General features: G+C 46.3%; 1 protein-coding gene across 7 annotated transcripts in view; it reads right to left on the bottom strand.

Annotated features, from left to right (window-relative positions):
* The window catches only part of GRIK3 (glutamate ionotropic receptor kainate type subunit 3), a 239,247-nt gene that overhangs the window by 79,725 nt on the left and 139,889 nt on the right, over window positions 1-19,633 (bottom strand). For 6 of the 7 annotated variants that reach the window (XR_008652849.1, XM_055254586.1, XM_055254589.2 and 3 more), the window contains exons 2-3: window positions 16,100-16,276; window positions 5,823-6,080 (exon numbers count right to left, since the gene is read on the bottom strand). Coding sequence is in view for 6 of the 7 variants with exons in the window: in XM_055254586.1 (XP_055110561.1) it covers window positions 5,823-6,080; window positions 16,100-16,276 (435 nt within the window). In the remaining variant the exon portion in view is untranslated. Of the gene's footprint in view, window positions 1-5,822; window positions 6,081-16,099; window positions 16,279-18,491; window positions 18,506-19,633 lie in introns of those variants that run through there. The other variant, XM_055254590.1, reaches the window with a different exon arrangement.

Genomic DNA, 19,633 nt, shown 5'->3' with positions numbered 1-19,633 from the left:
GTGTAACGCACGGTGACCCACATTCTCCAGCAGCAAATGTCAGCCCTCCTTCCCATCAGTGTATTCCCAAAGGAGACCAGAGGCTCCTCTCAGCCCACTCCAGCAGAGGACTAGGCTCTCTTTGTTTGCCTGAGATGAGCTTTCCTTCCTGGCTGCTCCCCTAATCAATCTCTCTTAAAATATCTGCAGTGAATCATGGTTGTTGGAATCATGCTTTTCACTCACAAAGCGCTTCTGCATTCATTACCCTATTTAACCATCTCCCAATCCTAGAAGGCATATAGAACAAGGATTTTCATTCCAATGTTACAGATAAAAATCCCAAGGACCACAGAGGTTAACACCACAGAGGTTAAGTGATTATGGAATCATAATTAGAGACCCAATAACATTTTGGCTTCTAGGCTGTAGCCCTTTTCTTCATCCCAGGTTTTTGTTCGTTTGTTTGTTTAATCCCATCCTTTCACCCTCAAGATGAGTTTGTCTTTATGCATAGAATAGATAAGGCACAAAGCTCGTGGGGCAAACACTGGCTGCCTCCTCAATAGCCATTCCCCTTGGGGGAGATTGCAACCATGACCCCAATTCTTCACCTCTCCTTATAACCACACCCTTTGCCATGTAACTTTGCAGGGCCCTCCAATTGGGCTCACCCATATGAATTGTTTTGGGCCAGTGGGATGTTGGCAGGTACCATGCAGGCAAACAGTTGAAATGGAATTGTACATCGGGTTTGCTCTCTTGCCCCACTGCAATTGTCATGACAATGTGCCTGGGCTATCCTGCTGGAGGATGAGAGACAGGTGGAGAGCTGAATACACCTGCATCTCAGTCAAGGCCAGCCTAGATCAGCCAATAGCCAGCTGACCCCCAAGCAGGTGAGTGATCCAGGTGAGCCCAGAAAAACGACCTAGCCAAGTTCAAGAAATCACTGACCCTGCGGACTTGTGAGTTAAACAAATGCTTATTATTTTAAGCCGCCGAGTTTTTGAGGTGGTTTGTTACACAGCATTACTATAGAAAGAGATAACAACTGCACTCCCTTCCTGCATTCTAAAAGAACTGTGATTGTGTTTGGGTGAAAATGCACCAGTTCCATGAGATGATTCGTGATTGGCAGGAGTCAATCAGTGGCAATCCCATTCCCATCTGACAACGTCTAGAATAATAGGCATGGAACCAGTGAGCTATACAGGATTGTCTTCTAGAAGGTTCTGAGACAGATCTTTGTCTGTCTTTGATAAGAGGCATGAGTCACATTAAGAAAAATCTCACTGGGCTGGTTGTGGTGGCTCATACCTGTAATCTCAGTGCTTTGAGAGGCTAAAGCAGGAGTTTGAGACCAGCCTTGGCAATACAGCAAGACTCTGACTCTATAAAAAAATTTAAATCTTAGCAGGGCATGGTGGTATGTGCCTGGGTTCCAGCTACTTGGGAGGCTGAGGTGGTAGGACCGTTTGAGCCCTGGAGTTCAAGGTTGCCAGGAGCCATGATTGTGCCACTGCATTCCAGCTGGGTGACAGAGTGAGACCCTGTCTCTAAAATAAAAAAATAATGAAGAAGAAAATCCCGTTGGCCTCTACCTCCTGTATGCCACCTACCGCATGCTCCGAGCTTCAGCAGCCCTATTGTGACTATGAGCTGAAGGCCAAGAGAGCTGTGGCAATACTGACCCAGCACCCTGACTTTGTCAAGCTGCTAAATCATCCCAGGAAAGGCCCATCTCCAGAATTCTTGTCAGTGAGATAACAGTTTATTGCTTGAGTCAGTGTGAGTTGGGCTGTCTGTTACTTGCAGCCAAAACATCCTAATGGACACAATCTCCAAAGCAAACACAGCCAAAGCCCACTGTGGAGTACTTCCCACTCCATGGGTTTGATGACCCATACATTGTCTTGCCCTTTGACATATCCGGATTCTGGGAGCACACTTCTTTCTACCCACTGTACATCATCAAACTTATATTATTTGGCTGACAGCAACCCTGAGCCCCTAGTGCTCATTGTCTTCTTGATCAAACTCACTGCCCCATTGACTCCCCTATGTTTTAAATATTTGTTGAACTGAATTGAGTTGAATTTAACTGAATCAAATGGAAAATGAAGTTGAATTAAACTCTAATTAAATAATGAAGGAAAGAGTATAAGGATGGAAAAATGAAGATGTTGCTATCCTATCTCCTTTTGAGAAGTTAATTGTATTCCAGAGGAGTGGGTACCTGCCCAGTGATCACAGGTAATTCCAGGCCATCAGAGCTGAGAATGAAGTGACATGTACTTATAGTTAGAGCTAAAGGCACTTGTGGGTAAGAGCTGCAGACCTGAGCATCAGCTCTGGCCAGTTTTGTTAGCATGGTATCCATCATCATGACAAAGCACCTTTTCCTCTGCAAAGCCACTTCCTCCACCCTCCATCTAGACTATGTCAGGGTCTGCTCTGACCACTCCGTACCCATGACATTCCAGTTACATGTCTTCGACATTACCCTGTTCACATCCCTTTCTTCTCTTCCATTCTGGCCCCATGTTCTCTTCCAAGCACCCCTCGAATTCTGGCCTCCTTTGCTCCTGCCTGGACCAGTGCGGTCCGCTGTGCGCTAGTCTCCTTGCTCTAGGCTCTCCTTCCAACCCTCCCTGTGCATTGCTCTTAGAACCACCTTCTAAAACTCTGCTTTGATTATTCTACAACTTTGCTCAGCAATACTCAATGATCCTTGGCTGCTTTAAAGATAAAGCTTGAACTCTGAGGCTGGATATCAGAGACCTTGCGTAGCCAGCTACACTCTATTAATCTGACTTTTTCTTCCCACCTTCCATACCTGAATCCTCTCCCCTAGCCAGGCTGTCCTCTTGGTTAAGCTGCTAGGTACAGTCCAACCTAGTTTTTGCTCATGCTGTTCCCTCCACCTGCAATTCCCTCATGATTCCTCTCCTCATTCATCTATCCTCTCCTCATTCACCTATCGTGCTCCAATCTCTCCTCCTCTGGTAAGTCAGCTCAGACCAGCCAAGGCCATAGAGCTTCCACTCCCCAAGTGGTCTGGCTCTGACTGAATGTATATGCCATTTCATTCTTAGCTCTGATGGCCTAGAATTATGTGCGACCTCTGGGCAGGCACCCATTCTTCTATACTAAGATTAACTTTTCAAAAGAAGACAGGATAACAACATCTTCGTTTCTTCACCCGTATACTCTTTCCTTCAATATTTAATTAGGGTTTAATTCAACTTGATTTCCAATTCAATCCAAACTAATCCAATCCAATCCAATCCAACTCAGTGCAACAAACAATGAAAAACATCTCCATTGTACCAGACCCTGTGTTAAATCCTGGAGGCACTGAAAGCTCCTGGCCTGGAAGCAGACACAGACTCACAGACAGATAACGATTCACAGTGGTACATTAAGAAACGACTCCACAATGCAGCAGAAACACTGGAGTGGCTGGGGGGTGGGCAGGAGCGCCCCTCAACGGCAAGGTCTTCATGCTGGGGTGAATAAGCCGGGCTGGGGATCCCTGCTCTCAAGGATCTTCTGTAGGGTGCTTTGGAAATAGCAGGAACTGAATAGATGCTTGTAGAAGCCTGAGTTAAATAAACAGCTTTCCAATTGTCTTTTCTGAGGGAGTCTCTCCCTACTATTTCCAGTCCCCATTAGGAGGTAATCAAAAGCTGACATTGAATCACAGGCAGCTGAGAGCTGGAGGGCTTTTTCAAGGCTGGATGCAGCAGCTCTTGACACGTGGGCAGAGCAAGGCCAGACGGGTTAAGTGACTTGCCAAGGTCACTCTCTCTTAAGAGGCCAGGCTAAGAAATGTCTTGGGACTCAAGTCTTTGGAAAGAAAGAGGAGAAGAAACAGCTCCATGCTGGCTAGCAGCACGGACTTTAGGCTCAAACAGGCCTGTAGGTGCATGCTGGCTCTGGCACTCACTAGCTGGGTGACAGTGCACAGGGCATGTCACCTCTTTGGGACTCGGTTTCCTCATTTCTAATTCATCACTCCAGGGAGTTACTATGAGATTTACATGAAATGAACTGAGATCACACTTGCACCACTTGGTTCGCAACAGGTAAACAGTAGCCTTTTTTAGCAGATGAATCCAGAAGCATGTATGAATTCCATCTCTAGGGGACTCTCCAGGTCTGCCCCTGCCCCACACATCCTCACAAGGATGACTTAAGGATGAAGGCAGGGACCGGGCAGCGGTCAGTGCCCTCAGTGGCTCTTCTCTCCCCTCTCCCTTTCCTGCTTGCTCTTTTTGTGATTTATGGCAGATCATTAGCTCTCTGTACATAGAGCTACATAGAGATGGCTCTGTTCACGGAGATGGCTATGGCGTCCCCTGTTTGTGTTTCCCTACAATGTAGTGCTTGCCAAGACCAAGAACTGAGTTTTGGTGTGGTGTGGTGACTCACACCTGTAATCCCAGCACTTTGGGAGGCTGAGACGGGAGGATTGCTTGAATCCAGGAGATAGAGACCAGCCTGGGCAATGTTGCCAGACCTTGGCTCTACAAAAAAATACAAAATTAGCCAGGTGTGGTGCTGCATATGCCTATAGTTCCAGCTATTTGGGAGACTGAGGTGGGAGGATCTCTTGATCCCAGAGGTCGAGGTGACAGTGAGCCGTGATGGCACCACTGCACTCTAGCCTGGGTGACAGCAAGAGTGGGTTTTGTTTATCCAAGTATCTCCAGCTCCCAGCAGTGAATGAGATCCAAAGGAAAAGCCAGAGTGCGTTTGCTGGGTTTGTTGGTGGTTATCTGCTAGGCGTGTGCTCCGGGCCCTCTCTAAGGGCCTGGGACTTGAGAGGCAGGGGATATCACCTTGGAGCAAGGGTCTTCTGGAAGGCAGGGCCCAGGCTGGACTCGGAAGGCAGGGCAGGAGTGGGTCAGGTGGGTCCTACCCAGAAAAATGTGGGCAGCGTTAGCTCCAGCTGGCAGAGCATGTGGGACAGGTGCAGCCACATCAGGGAGCCCAGCTTTGGGCCCACAGCTCATAGCCACAGGCCCCAGAGCCCATCTCCTCCCTCTGTCCTGGCAGGATGAGACAAGAGCCTGGTGCTGACATCTGCAAGCTTGGCCCTGGCTGGGGTCAGCGGTCAAGTGTGTATGGCAGGGGCTGGTGTGTGTGTGAGCAGGGCTGGGCATGTGCAGGTGTCTCTGTGTGTGAGTGTGGGTAGAGAAGAGTGTGTGTGTGGCGGGTGCAGGTGTGAGGAGGATGAGAAGAACCAACCTTCAGTGCTCACTGCATGTCAGTGCTTGTCACTGTCATCTCGTAATCCCACATTTCACAGATTTACATTTTATAGGAAACTGAGGCACAAAGAAGCTACTCAGCCAGCAGGTGATAGAGCTGGGATTTACACCCAGGTGGTTTGGCTCCAGTGTGTACACACTTAACACTAGGCCACGCCATAAGCTATGTGTGTGAGTGTGCAAATGTGAAGGTGGATGTGTTTGCAGCAGATGGAAACGTGTGAGCGTAAGAGCGTGGGCAGGTGTGGGCGTGGCTTGCAGATGTGTGTGCTGCTGCTAGGGTGGGTGTTCAGCGCAGATTTGAACACTTGTGCTGCTAGAGGAGGAGGTGAGTGTGAGGCAGGGGTGAGGTGCACTGGGGCTGAGGGAGATATGAGTGCAGCTGGGGTGCATGGGGTGTGAGTGGGTGCAGGGGTGAACATCAGCATAACCGAGTGGAACTGGGGTATGGAACACAGCCTCTTCCCCCGGGGCAGCTGTGCTGAACAAACAGACAAGAGCCTGAGCCTGGGCCTCTGCCCCCCTCACCCGTTGCCCCCAGCCTAGCCAGGCCTGGCCACCCACCTGTACTATCATCATAGACCACAGTGGCCGACCGCCACTTGAGGTACTGGACCAGGTCGAGGATGGCATGGCTGAGTGAGGCGTAGTCGGGGTAGAGATTCACGTAGAAGGTGTCCTTGTTGTCCAGTGGGTGGTGTTTCCAACGCAGCTGGATGTGGGGCACCTCCAGGGCATTGCAGATGGACTGGACAGCGTTGGTGCAGGAGCCCTGCGACGGCCCGAAGATCGCCACCACGCCCAGCGCCAGCTGGTCACAGGCTGCAACAGAGGGTAGGGCAGCACAGGGGTCAGCGTGGGGGCTGTGGGCATGGGGACAGCGATGCTGATGATCCTGTCAACATGTGGGAAAAACAGCAACTGGAACCCTCGGTGGGTGCACAATGGATGAACTCTCTGAACCTCAGTTTCCTCATCTGAAAACAGGGGTTCTAACAGTCCCTGCCTTGCAAGACCACATGAAGGTGGAAAGACATGGTTGTGGGAGACTGGAGCACAGTGCCAGGGTACGTCCCTTTTCCTTAGGAAGTGCCCATGACAAAGAAGCGATCACCACCTTCGATGTTGTCATCCTGGGATTAGCATCACCAGCTCTGTGCCAGGTTCTGTTCTTGGGGGGACTTGAGAAACAAATAGAATCAAACTGGCTGATGGTGCTTCAACTTCAACCTCTAGCCCGGCCTGTTCCCTACCCCGGACCTGTGCATCTCACCTCTTACTCAACATCACCAGTTAGATATCTGACATGCATATCAGATCTGACAGGTCCAGCCCAGGATCCCCTCTTCTCCCAGCCTCCCTCACCTCAATAAACAGCAGCTCCATTGTCCCTGGACCCATATGCCAAAAACCATGGTTCTGTCTTGATTCTTCTCATTCACTCATATCCCACACCCCAATTCATCAACAACTCCTGTGGCTTCACCTGCAAAATACATCACAACCTGAACACTTCCTGCCGCTCCCAGCCCTGACTCCCATCCTGGTCCAGGCCGCCATCATCTTTAGCTTGGATTATTGCAGAAGCTTCCTCGGTCATCCTCCCTCCTGTCTATTTTGCACTCAGCAGCCAGGGTGAGGCTTCCACAGTGTAAGGTAGATTACGTCACTCCTTTGCTTCAAGGGCTCCTCAGTGCAAAAGCCAAAGTCATAACAGTGGCCAGAGATCCTGCTTGTTGCAGCTCCTCCCTCCCTGTCCCTACCACCACTTTTCTGACTTCGTCTCCCATCCTTCTTTCCCTCCCTCAAAGCATTCAAGTCCCTCTGGCTTCCATGATGCTCCTTGAACATGCTAAGTGCACTCCTGCCTATTTGCACGTGCTGTCCTCGCTGCTGGAATGCTCTTCCCTCGTAGAGCCTCAAGACTCCCTCCCCCTCCTCCTTGAGGCCTCTGTGTCTGTGTCTTACTAAGGAGGCCTTCACCGTGCAATTTATAATCGCAATCCCTGTCCTTCCATGCCCTGTTTATTTCCTTCTTTATTAAACGATCACTGGAAGTCTTGTCCATTGCTTGACTTTCTCTTCCCAGTAGAATGTACGTTCCAAAGAGGCAGGGCCTTGATCTATGTGGTTTACTGCTGTATCGACAGTGCCGAATCATCATCTGAATGTGGAATGAATGCCGAATCCCTGCCTTCAAACAGTTCAGGTTCTTGCGGAGGTCCAAAAACTCAGGCAGGTGAGGCAGCAGATGCTTTCCACCGGCCTGGGATGGTCGAACATCAGTGGGCACGACAGAGCATCAAATGAGCAGACTCAGGGCAGCTGGGGCTCAAAGTGGGGGATTCTGCCTAAAAGATCCATAAAAAGGGGATCTCTTAGAGTCATTCTGGGGTAGGTGGGAGAGCTCCTCAGGAGCCATTCTCCCTTCTTTTCTCAACTGTCTCTAATTTTCCTTGTGGCTTCACCCCTCTTTTCTACTCTCAACCCACCGGTGCAGAGAATGCGGCTTGCACCCAGAAAACCACTCACTGACCTTCGTAGTTCACAGCCATGAATTTAGAGGACAGTTGTGGGCCAGTCAGAGCCAGTGGGATACCATGAGATCCACTGGACTGAGAAAAGGACACCTCCCTCTTTAAGTGAACCTTCAAGGAAGTAACAGCTGGAGCTGCAGTAGCCATCTTGTGCTCATTAAGAAAGAGGAGTGCCTGTCTGTGAACACAGTCAGTGTGGGTTGAGCAGGGCCAAGAGAGAGAAAACACAGGAGTCGCCGACCAGGCAAAACCCTGGACTTAGAATTTGCATGAACCAAGACTTATGCCATTTAGATTTTGGTTTTCCGCCACTTGCAACGATCAGAGATCCCCCAACAGAGCATGAGCAAGCTCACCTACCTGTGGACAGGGGAACGACACTATGTGCACACATATGACATCTGATGCACACAGGAGGAAGCAGGACAGAGCACCGAAGCAGGAATGAATACACTGGATTCAGACACGTCCTGGCTGCCTCAAGGGCCTCTGGGAATGACCCACTGGGCACAGGCCTACCCCTAAGATTTGCAGGGCCCAGGGCCAGAGTATAAGTGGAAGCCCACATACCATATGGCTAAATAGTTACATGCTGTTAGTCAAGCTAAAAAACTGTTAAATCAAACATGTCCTTTTCTCTTACCTTGACAAATGTACCTTCATCACAATCTGGAGAGTCAGGTGAGAATGGAGACCGCCTACACAGTGACATGGGGGGAGGTGGCACCAAGACCCCATTCTCCCCCTTTCTCTTTTACCACTGGCTCCATCCTGAACCATAAGGGGCCTTGCACTCTCTGTGGAAACCCCAGCCCTTATGTCCAAACACTGTCTACACCCACTGCAAACAGTTGCCCCTTGGTCACCCCTAGGTCCTAAAAGTGCACCTCCTGGAAGTATGGCTTTCCCTCTGGAAGACAGACCCAAGGAAGAGGCCCATGCATGTCCTAGAAGTGGGCTCAGGGCCAAGTGGGCAGGAAATTCCGGGTTCTAGATACTTAGAGGAAAGTCAGGAAGGGCAGGGCACAGGCTCCTGGTGGGTATGTCCCCTGGTCCCACTGACTCCTTGTCCCGGGAGGAGAGGCCAACCAGAGGAGGCAGAGGGCAAGACATCAAAGCACAGGCCCTGGGAAAGGGTCCCTCTCGCCTGGGCTTAAGGATAGTCCAGATTGATCCAGAGATACAGGGTAGTTTTGAATCCATCAGAATATGTGGTCTGGGGGTGTTTTTCCTGTTGACTCACATCCACCACTCCCACTGCCTCCTGGAAATGGAAGATTTTATATAAAGAAGTTATTTTTCCTGAAATCTGTACTTCTACTGGGAACACCAGAGATTGCCACTTATGGGCAAGGTGAAAGATACAGCAATGTGATGAGCTGGATAGTTTTTGTTAGGAGTCTGCTGGAGCCCCCTGGAACACTGGGCAGAACAGCAGCAGTGCCAGCACAGAGGGTATCTCCTGGGCAACCCAGGATTCGTTGTGGCCAAGGTCAGGTGCAAGAGAGCACATACAACGGAGGCATGGCATCCTCCTGGTGCTTCTGTAGTTCTGGGACTGGGAGCCAAGTCGGGGAAGCACCATCTTGTTCCTGCTCTTGTCACCTTCGAGTCAACACGCCTTGGGTAGCCCTTGGTGTGAGTAGGTGTGTCAGACAAACCACAGTGATAATAAATGCTTTAAAAACAGGAACTCTGGGTTTGCTGGTGAATTGTCAAATTTAGGACTAGTTCTTTTTTCAGTTCCCTCTCCCCAAGGAGGCCATGCTCGGACCTGCACCCTCACTGCCTATTCGTGCTATTCTTCTGCCCTCTGGGGGTGTTGCGTATCTTCCCCGACCACCTTGTCCCCTTCGGATTAGGCACTTCCTGAGGGAGGAGGCCACATGTGAGTCACTCTGCAACCATGGGAGCTGGCTACCAACATGGAAGAGATGATAACAGTGAGTGACAGCAGTCCAGGGCTTGCCCAAGCCTGAGGCCGTGGGCACCCTGTAAACCCTATAGGTTTCCCTCATACTCTCTCCTACCTTTGTTTTGAACCTTCTAGCTGTCCCCTGATGCCTCTGGTTTCTGTCCCACTATATTCTCTGTCTATTCTTTTTCCCAGAACACCTTCAGTTTGAAGACTTGGTTGAATGATTTGAATGTCTCATTCACTCCCACCACCACCTCTAAGAATCTGCCTCTTAGATTTCCTTCATTGATTGATGCCTTGGAGCAGTCAGGTCCAGGCTTCCCTGCCACTGCTACCCTTACACGGCCTGGCCTCTTAGGTCATGTCCAAGGTCTGGGCATGTTGTTTGACCAAGGCAAGGGAGAGTGGACCAACACAAAGTCTGATGATGCAGAGGATTGTAAGAGTGTTCTTCAAAGAAGTGACTTTTATTTTGACGCAGACTGTGAGGATTATGACAAAGGCAACTGAAATCATTGTGATACTAAAGACCATATTGTGAGGCTGCCAATAATGATAACGGTGACGGCATTGCTGAGGGTGAAATTAATCATGTTGATGTTGTGATAGTAATGGCGGGATGGTGATGTTGATGTTGGTGTTGATGAGACTGACAATGATAAAGGTGTCGGTGCCTTCACTGTAATGGTGATAATGACAGGGCATGACGGGATGTCAGCATTGATGAGAGAGGAGGTGATAACAACGTTGATGGTACTGACAGTATCAGTGGGATGGTGGCAGAGATGTTGGTGCTGACAAGACTGGTGATGATGAAGATGTTGCTGTCATGGCAGTGATGGAGGTGATGGCGGTAGGGGTGGTGTTGGTGGTGCTGATATTAAGAGTGGAGATGATACCATTGTTGCTGATGAAAACAGTAATTGTGGTGCTGGGGTACTGGTGTTGATAGTAGCGTCAGTGGTGGTGGCATGATGATGACGACCACACTGGGTTTCATTCTGCAAGAGATGCAGTGATTAGACTTTACTCTTGCCTAACAGGAAGCATCAGTCCTGGCCTTCACCTATTGCTTTTCCCTGGCCTTTCTCCACCTCCCCTTTCCTGTCTCCTCCATGTTCCTTCCACCCTCTGAGGACTTCCCAGCTGGGAAGAACACTGCTGCCCCACAGGGACCAGGGCAGGTCTTACAGCAGCAGCAGCAGCAGCAGCTGCTTTTCTTCCAGATGTTTCCAGGGCAGCAGCCAACTCTTGTTCTGGCAGCCTGATCACACTGCAGTAATTACATTATTTGTGGCTTCAATTTTGAATCCATTTTCTGGTCATTTTACAGTAACTCAATGGTTCACAGTCATTGTAGGAGTCCACAGCCTGAATGCCGTCCCCCCACTCCCTTTCCATGGCAATTGTAGTTATGGCAAAAATTATCCCAATCAATTTGTGTCTTAAAAGGAATTGAGCAGCCCAGAGAATAAGTGAAGGCGGAGGAGCCTGGGGAGCCCTGGGTCGATTCCAGGCCTACTCCGGTCAGCCTTGGAAGAAAAACACAGACGCTGTCTGCGCTGCTGCTGTCTCTGGCGCTGCCTGGAAGTCACTCATCTTTTAATTCCCACAAAATGTGTAAAGATAAAGACAATAAGTGAAAGTCCATTTTAACAGGGAAAAGCCCCCTGGGCCTCATGTGGAGGGAAGGACTAATTCAAGCGGAGCTGGCAGGTGCCAGGCTTTGTGCCTCTGCGTCCCCTCCCCCCACAGGGCCCGAGGTGGCTGGATCCAGCTGGAGGGGAAGAAAGCAATGACGAGGACTTCTGTCTAGGGAAAATGAATTATCGCTGGATTAATCAGAATTTGCCCCAAGCCCCAAGTTCCTTGGAAGAGTCCTAAAGATGCCTCAGGAGAATGCTGTTTAAAAAACCAAAGATCAAAAGAAAAAATAAAGATCATGGGAACATGGGGCTCCCTGAGGGATGGAGGGTGCCCAAAGGGGAGTGTGATCCAACAGCAGGAATGTGCCAAGGTGTGACAGTGGTGTTGCCAGTCATAGCAGAGGGATGGTATCTGTCTCAGGCATGTCATCACAGGGACATTGAGGGTTGCAGAAAGATGGCACAATTTTTTTATTGAGATATAAAATATAGTAAAGTGCATTAATGTTAAGCACATGACTGTTACGAATTTTCACATATAATTTCATTCATACGTCATGCACTCATGTATGCTACACTATCTCAGTCAAGCTATAGGGCATTTCTAACACCTAAGAAGGGTCTCTCTTGCTCCTTCCCAGTCAATATCCACTCACTGCACACTACTCCCTCTCCCAGAGGAAATCTCTTTTCTTTCACTCAATACTGTATCTGTGAGTTTCATCTATGATGTTGAGTGGAGAAAGTTTATTTTTTAATTGCTGATTAAAATTCCATTGTATAATCATATCCTAATCTATCTATTCTCCTACTGACGGACCTTTAATTTACTTCTAACTTTTGATTATTATCATTAAAGTGGCTAGAAACATCCTCGTAGGCACAAGCTTTAGTAGATACTGCCAAATAGTTCTCCTAAGAAATGGAAGGTTTTACTCCCATCAGCATTGTATAGAAAAAATAAGCCCAAACCCCTACCTTCCACCGTACACAGAAAATCAATGTGAGATAGATCACAGAGCTAACTATGAAAGATAAAACAACAGCACTTCTAGGAAAAAAAATGAGAGAATATTTTCATAACCTTAGTGTAGACAAGGACTTCTCAAACAATACAAAAGACATTAACCATAATGGAAAATATTGATAAATTGGACTTCTTTAAATTAAGAACTTTGCCCCTCAAAAGAAACTGTTAAGAGAATGTAAATGGAGGCCCACATGTAATGCATATATGCAATAGAGATATCTCTCCAACAAAGGACGCAAGAATATATAAATCAAGAATATAGGCTGGGCATGGTGGCTCATACTTGTAATCCCAGCACTTTGGGAGGCTGAGGCGGGTGGATCACGAGGTGAGGAGTTCAAGACCAGCCTGGCCAACATGATGAAACCCTATCTTTACTAAAAATACAAAAAATTAGTTGGGTGTGGTGGTGGATGCCTGTAATCCCAGCTACTTGGGAGGCTGAGGCAGGAGAATTGCTTGAACCCAAGAGGTGGAGGTTGCAATGAGCTGAAGTGGCACCACTGCACTCCAGCTTGGACAACAAGAGTGAAATTCCACCTCAAAAAAAATACATATATATATATATAGTGAGACAGAGAGAGAGAGAGAGAGAGAGAGACTCACTACATATATATAATGAGACTCATTACAGAAACCACCAGAATGGCCAAAATTTAAAAATAAAACTGACTTTACCAAGTGTTAGTGAAGATGTAGGGCAAGTGCCACTCTCAAACATAGCTGTGGGGAGTGCAGACTGTGCAGCAGCTTTGGAAAACTGTTTGGCTGAACATATGCACATTCTGTGACCTGCACACTTCCACTCCTAAGTATATATCCAACAAAAATGAGTATACATGTGCATCACAAGACATCTACACGAATGTTCACAGCAGCAATGTAGGTAACAGCCCCAAGCAGAAACCAACTCACAAGTGCAACAAAAGTGCAATGGATTTGTTTAAAATGGGGCATATTCATGTACAGAACACTGTACATCAATGAAGACCAATATAGTCAACCACATAGACAATCTCACGGATACAAGACAGAGCAAAGAGCAAGGCTTAAAAGAGTAGACACTGAATGATTTCATTTATGTAAAGTTCAAAAACAGCAAAAACCAGTGTGGGGCACCAGCAGTCAGAACGGTGGTGACTTTCGGAGAGGAATGACTGGGAGGGGCATGGGGCTTCTGAAGGGCTCACATGGTCTATATCTTGATTTGGGTGGCAGTTCCTTTTTTCTTGATCTAGCTTGAGTAGGTGTCTGTTTCTTATAAACTCACGCTCCTTGACCAAGCTAACCCTCCACCCTCCCTTTCCTGCACTCTCTCCTGCAACTCCCAGTATGGCACCTGTTGCTTCAGCCACTAGATGTTAAGCTCCATGGTCGCAGGAACCAGCCACCTCTGTCTTAAACACTTTGGGATCCCCAGCACCTGGCACACAGTGGGTGCTCAACAGACTTCTCAAGTGCATAAACTGGCTCCTTCAAACAACTTGCATTTTCCACTCTACCTTCTGCCTTATCCCACTCCTCACTCTTTCCCACCATCCTTCAAAGCTCAACTCAAACCTCTCCTCCTCCAGGAAGCCTTCCTGCTTGTACCACAACACTTCTGTAGCTCTCTCTCATTTTCTGGTTGTTGTAGTTATTGGTCCTACGACCCAGCTTCCTTGGGCATGACCTATAAAGGGCAGGGCCTTTTTTCCTGCAGGGATCGTAAGGAACAATATTCACTAAGTGGGTTTGACACACTTTCATTTGTGTATCCGATCAAACCACCAGGACTGATTTTGTGCCTCCTGTGTGCCAGGCCCATGCCAGGTTCTATAGTGGAGCAGTGAAAAGGCACGGGGGCTTGCAGACAAGTGGAAAACATGTACAATAATCACATGACCTCTCTCTCACACCCACAGGTCAGGCTTGTGAAAGAAAAGTTCAGAGTGTTATAAGATGAAAGCAAGGAGACCTGACCTTGTCTAAGGGCTCTGGGAGGGTCTCCTGGAGGACTGGAAGTTTGAGAAGACAAGGATGGGTTGGCCAGGCAAAGGGCAGGAGAGGGTGGGCTGGAGAAAGGGAATTACAAGCAGAGGTGGCAGCACGTGGGGAAGCCCAGAGGTGGGAGGAAGCATGGAACCCTGAGAAGGGCAGGTGTGGCTAGAACCCAGGGCCTAAGGGAGCAGATGGTATGGATGTGGCTGGAAGGTCAGGTTGAGGCTAGACTGGAAAGGCCCTCATGGGCTCTGATGATGATTTGGGGAAAGACCATGAGATGTTCCATCTAAGATTTTAAGAAAGCAAGTCATGTCATCTGGTTGCGGGGAGGCGGGGAGTGGAGGGGTTGTGGCTTTGGTCACTTGGAAGCCCAGGGCTAGATTTTCAGGAGCTAGGAGGTTTCTGTCTTGGGCCTGCTCACCAACAACTTGGCAGCTTCACGTAGGGTGGGACTGTAATTTCCTGGAGGAAGTAACTCCGGGAGGACTCGGAAACTCTGCCCCGGGTTCCCTGCGTGGCTGGGGAAGGTCCCTGTGCTGAATCACAGGCGTACCGCTAGGGAGTCATTGCATTATTTTAGTAATTTTTAGAAAACATAGACGGAAAACCCAGTCTAGCTTTTTGTGGGTGGTTGTGCCCACGAGGGCCTCTGCACTCTGATTCCAGGCATTTGTTCTGTGTTCTGACCTTTTTATTGAGTAGTTTTGGTTGAGTTCAGTCATTTTCTAGCTGGACAAGGCCGGGCAGAGGGTGTCAGCATAGACTCTCAGCAGGGAGATGGACACTTCACTGCACAGGGTAGGCTGCAGGGCATGCTGGGAAAAGAGTGGGAGGACACAGGCAGGGAGTGGGCACAACAGCAGAGAGAGGGGTCATGGATGAAGGATCACTCTTCGGATGATCCAGGCTAAACCAGGGTGGGGCACTTCTTGTCTGTCTGCAGATCAGCTCTGAGATTCAGCAGAGTGGCCTCAAAAATGTCAGAATGGCCGGGCGCAGTGGCTCACACCTGTAATACCAGTACTTTGGGAGGCTGAGGTGGGTAGATCACCTAAGGTCAGGAGTTCAAGACCAGCCTGGCCAACATGGTGAAACCCTATCTCTACGAAAAATACAAAAAATTAGCTGGGTGTGGTGGCATGTGCCCATAGTCCCAGCTACTCAGGAGGCGGAGAGAAGAGAATCGCTTGAACCTGGGAGGTGGAGGTTGCAGTGAGCAGAGATCGTGCCACTGTACTCCAGCCTGGGCAACAGAGTGAAGCTCTGTCTAAAAAAAAAAAAAATATGTCAGCAGTAACTGCTCTCGATATCAGGGACTCTGACTGCCAGAATACAAGGCAAGGAGAAGCAGGTGGGTGGGACACAGAAATTGGGTCCCTGACCTGGTGGCTCAGTATGTGGAGGGCAAAGAAGCCAAGTGCAATAAGAGTAAAGTCCTATATGGTACTTCCTACTTGCCAGTGCTTACTATTCTAAGCACTTTACAGAAATGCATCCATTGTGCAGATGAGAAAACTGAGGCACAGGGTATTTTGTCCAAGGTCACACAACTAATATCAGAGTTGCTAGGATGCAAGTCCAGGCAGTCTGGCTCCAAGCCCAAACCAGGTAGAAAAGGCTCTGAACCTGCTTGGAGCTCTGGCCTGTTTCCAGGATCTTGGATAGCAAATGCAGTGCTTCCCCTCCCCAGGCTGGGAAGAGAACAGAGGCAGGAACTGCACACTCACCCTTTTTGGTCGCCTCGAAGCTGTCATGGAAGTGAATCCTCTGTATGTCATAGGTCAAGGTTGTGTTGGGCAGCAGAGTCCTGTTCCTGTTGATGATGTTGGCAGAAAATCGAAAGGCGTGCTCCTCGGCATTCATGACCTGGGCGTTGGGGCCGTCCGCATACTCGAAGATTCCTCCTGTGAAAGATGAGTAAAATTGTGTGTGGTTGGGAGGAGGGATGGAGCTCTAGCAAGCGCGCTTGGGTCAAAAGATTTTACAGACAAGCTGCCTGCTCCCTGAAATGTTCAATAATATCCTAGGTAACTGCCACACCTAGAAAGTGTGCAGGAGCACAAGAAATATGAAAATCCTCATTCATTTCACTCAAACAGCAAATTCCTGGTAACAGAGCTTGACAGGGCCAAAATAAGATTACCAACTTATTAATATTGCTGTGAAAATTCTCAATAGAATTCTGGCAAGCAGAATCTACCAGGATATTACCAGGATAACATACCATGACCACGCAGAGTTTTATTCTAGGAATCTAAGACTGGTTCAATATAAAGAAATCTATGAATACCATTCCATCACATCAATAGTTCAAATAAGAAAAAAAAATATAATCAACTCACAAAATGCAAGATGGCATTTAATAAAATCCAATATCTATTGCTGTTAAGAATGCTTAATAAAATAGCACCAGAAGAAATACTTCCTTGAAGCTTTTTTAGCTTAAATCAGCCTTTAATATCATACTAATGGTGAAAAATCAGAGGCATTCTCATTAAAGAAAAATAAGAGGCGTGGGGGAGGATTTGCACCACACCATTAACCAATGAAATAAGAAAGAAAAATAATTTAGAGGCACAACATTTGTAAAGAAATAAATTCTTATTTGCAAATGATATAAAAACCCTTAAAATAATCCCTAAACATGAAAACAAGTAAGAACTAGTAGGAGAGTTAAGTTAAATGACCAGTTAGCACAAATTAATAGTGTTTCTTCATATCAGTGACAATCAGTAAAAAAACTTAATAGCAAATGAATTCCTTTTACAATATCAGCAAAAACATTAAATAACTAATAATAAAGCAAATAAGAAGTGTGCAATTCCCGATTTATTTATTTATTTATTTATTTATTTATTTATTCATTCATTCATTCATTTGAGATGGAGTTTCACTCTTGTTGATCAGGCTGGAGTGCAATGGCACAATCTCTGCTCACTGCAGCCTCCGCTTCCCAGGTTCAAGCGGTTCTCCAACCTCAGTCTCTCAAGTTGCTGGGACTACAGGCACATGCCACTATGCCCGGATAATTTTTGTATTTTTAGTAGAGATGGGGTTTCACCATGTTGGCCAGGCTGGTCTGGAACTCTTGACCTCAGGTGAGCCACCTGCCTTGGCCTCCCTCCCAACGTGCTGGGATTACAGGTGTGAGCCACTGCGCCAGGCTGCAATTCCAGTTTTAAAACATGACAAAACAGGCTGGGAGCAGTAGCTTATGCCTGTAATCCCAACACTTCTGGAGGCTGAGGCAGGAAGATGACGATTGAAGCCAAGAGCTCAAGACCAACTTGAGCAACATAGTGACACTTTGTCTTTACAAAAATAAAAAGAAAAGAAAAACATAAAAAATGACCAAAACAAATAAAAAAACACCTTTAATGAGAGATTTAAACATAGCCTTAAATGAAGAGTCATGGTGTGTTTCTGAATAGTAAAGTTCACGTGTAGAGGTATCAGTTTTTCCAAATTAATTTTTCAGTTTAATTCCAATCAGAATCATGAAAGGGTTTTTCCTTTCCTGATAAAATGACTCTAAAATGTATCTGGAAGACTAAACATGAACTAATGACCAAAATATGTTTTAAAAAGAATGAGAGGTGACTCGTACTGCCAGATTTTAAAATATATCATTAAGCCAAATAATTAAATTCATGTTGTAATAGCATATGAAAACACAGATAGATCAAAGGAACAGGATAAAAGCTCCTATAAAGAGACTCAAGTAGAGATAAGTATTTAAAACATGAGAAAGATGGCTAGTTCCAATCAGCAAGTAAATGAATTATTCATTAACTGTGCTGTGACAATTATTCAATTATTTGGAAGAAATTTAAGTTAGAATTCAATCTTAATCTAAAATAAATTCCAGATAAATTAAAGATTAACGGCAAATGGGTAAGGGGAGGAGCAGATAAAATACTGTAAAAGTACCAAAAAAGAAAATATAGGTGAATATTATACAATATTGGGTAGAGGAGGTCTTTCTAAGCCTTTCAAAAACATCAGAAACCATAAAAGAAAGATTGATAGCTCCACAAAAATAACATAAAACTTCTACCCATTAAAAACCATAAACAAAATTAAACAAAATTAAATTACAAACACAAACGTGAAATAAATATTTGTAACATATGTGGGAGCATAAAGATGGATGCTCTTATTTTATAAAAAGCACTTAAATTCTACAAAAAGGACAAATACTCCCATAGAAAAATGTGCAAAGGACAAGTATGAACGTTTAACAAAAGAAAAGAAAATAATACAAAGGAGCTATTAATGTATGAAGAAGTGTGCAACTTCCCTAATAATTAAAATAAACTCAATTTAAACCAACAATGAGATACCATTTTTTGCTCATCCAGTTGGTAAAGATACAAAATAAACCATGGCTCCAGCTTTGGTGCGGGAATAGTTGTTTAGAAAGAGACACCTGCTTAACTGTGGGTGGAGGGGGAAATGTCTACCCAGCCTGTTGAGATGGACATTAGAAATTTACCAAAAGTCCTAAAAATGTCCGCGCCTGTGACTCGGGACTTTGATATCTAGAAATGGACTCCAACAACAATAGTGGGCATGTGGATCATGTATGGGGAAGGAGATCTAGGGATGTTCAACCAGAGAAATAGTAAACTATTGTCTATGTATTTACATATAAGCACAATTATAATTACATATAATGACACAGGAAATACCCAAGATATATTTTTAAGTGAACAGTGAGGGTTTCTGGCAGAGGTGCAGTACAATTCCCTTTAGAAAAGGAAGAAGAAGAGGAATTTTTGTCTTTAACATAAGAATAGAAGACATTTCTTGTTTTGTTCTTAATGCCTTTCTATATTTTTTCCAATTAAACCTTTATTATTTTTAATAATTGATTTGGTTGAGGTATTATTACATTCTACAAGATTCACCTGTTTTAAAGTGTACAATGATTTTTAGTAAATTTACTGAGTTCTATAACCGTAAGCACAATCCTGTTTTAGAACCTTCCCATCACCCAAGAAGAACCCCCGTGCCCATTTACAGTCAATTATAGTTTTCATTCCCACTCCCAGGCATCCACTAATTTACTTTTTGTCTTTTCTGAACATTTCATATAAATGGAATCATGCAATAGGTAGTCTTTTGCATCTGGCTTTTTGCATTTCGTATGCTTTTGCGGTTCATCCGTATTAGTGTCATGTATCAGTACTTTATTCCTCTTTATTGCTAAATAATATTACTTTGTATAGATGTACCACATTTTATTTTTCTATCCACAA

The sequence above is a fragment of the Symphalangus syndactylus genome, chromosome 12 (assembly GCF_028878055.3).
Source record: "Symphalangus syndactylus isolate Jambi chromosome 12, NHGRI_mSymSyn1-v2.1_pri, whole genome shotgun sequence".
Taxonomy (NCBI): domain Eukaryota; kingdom Metazoa; phylum Chordata; class Mammalia; order Primates; family Hylobatidae; genus Symphalangus; species Symphalangus syndactylus.
This window is presented reverse-complemented; position numbering and strand designations above follow the sequence as displayed.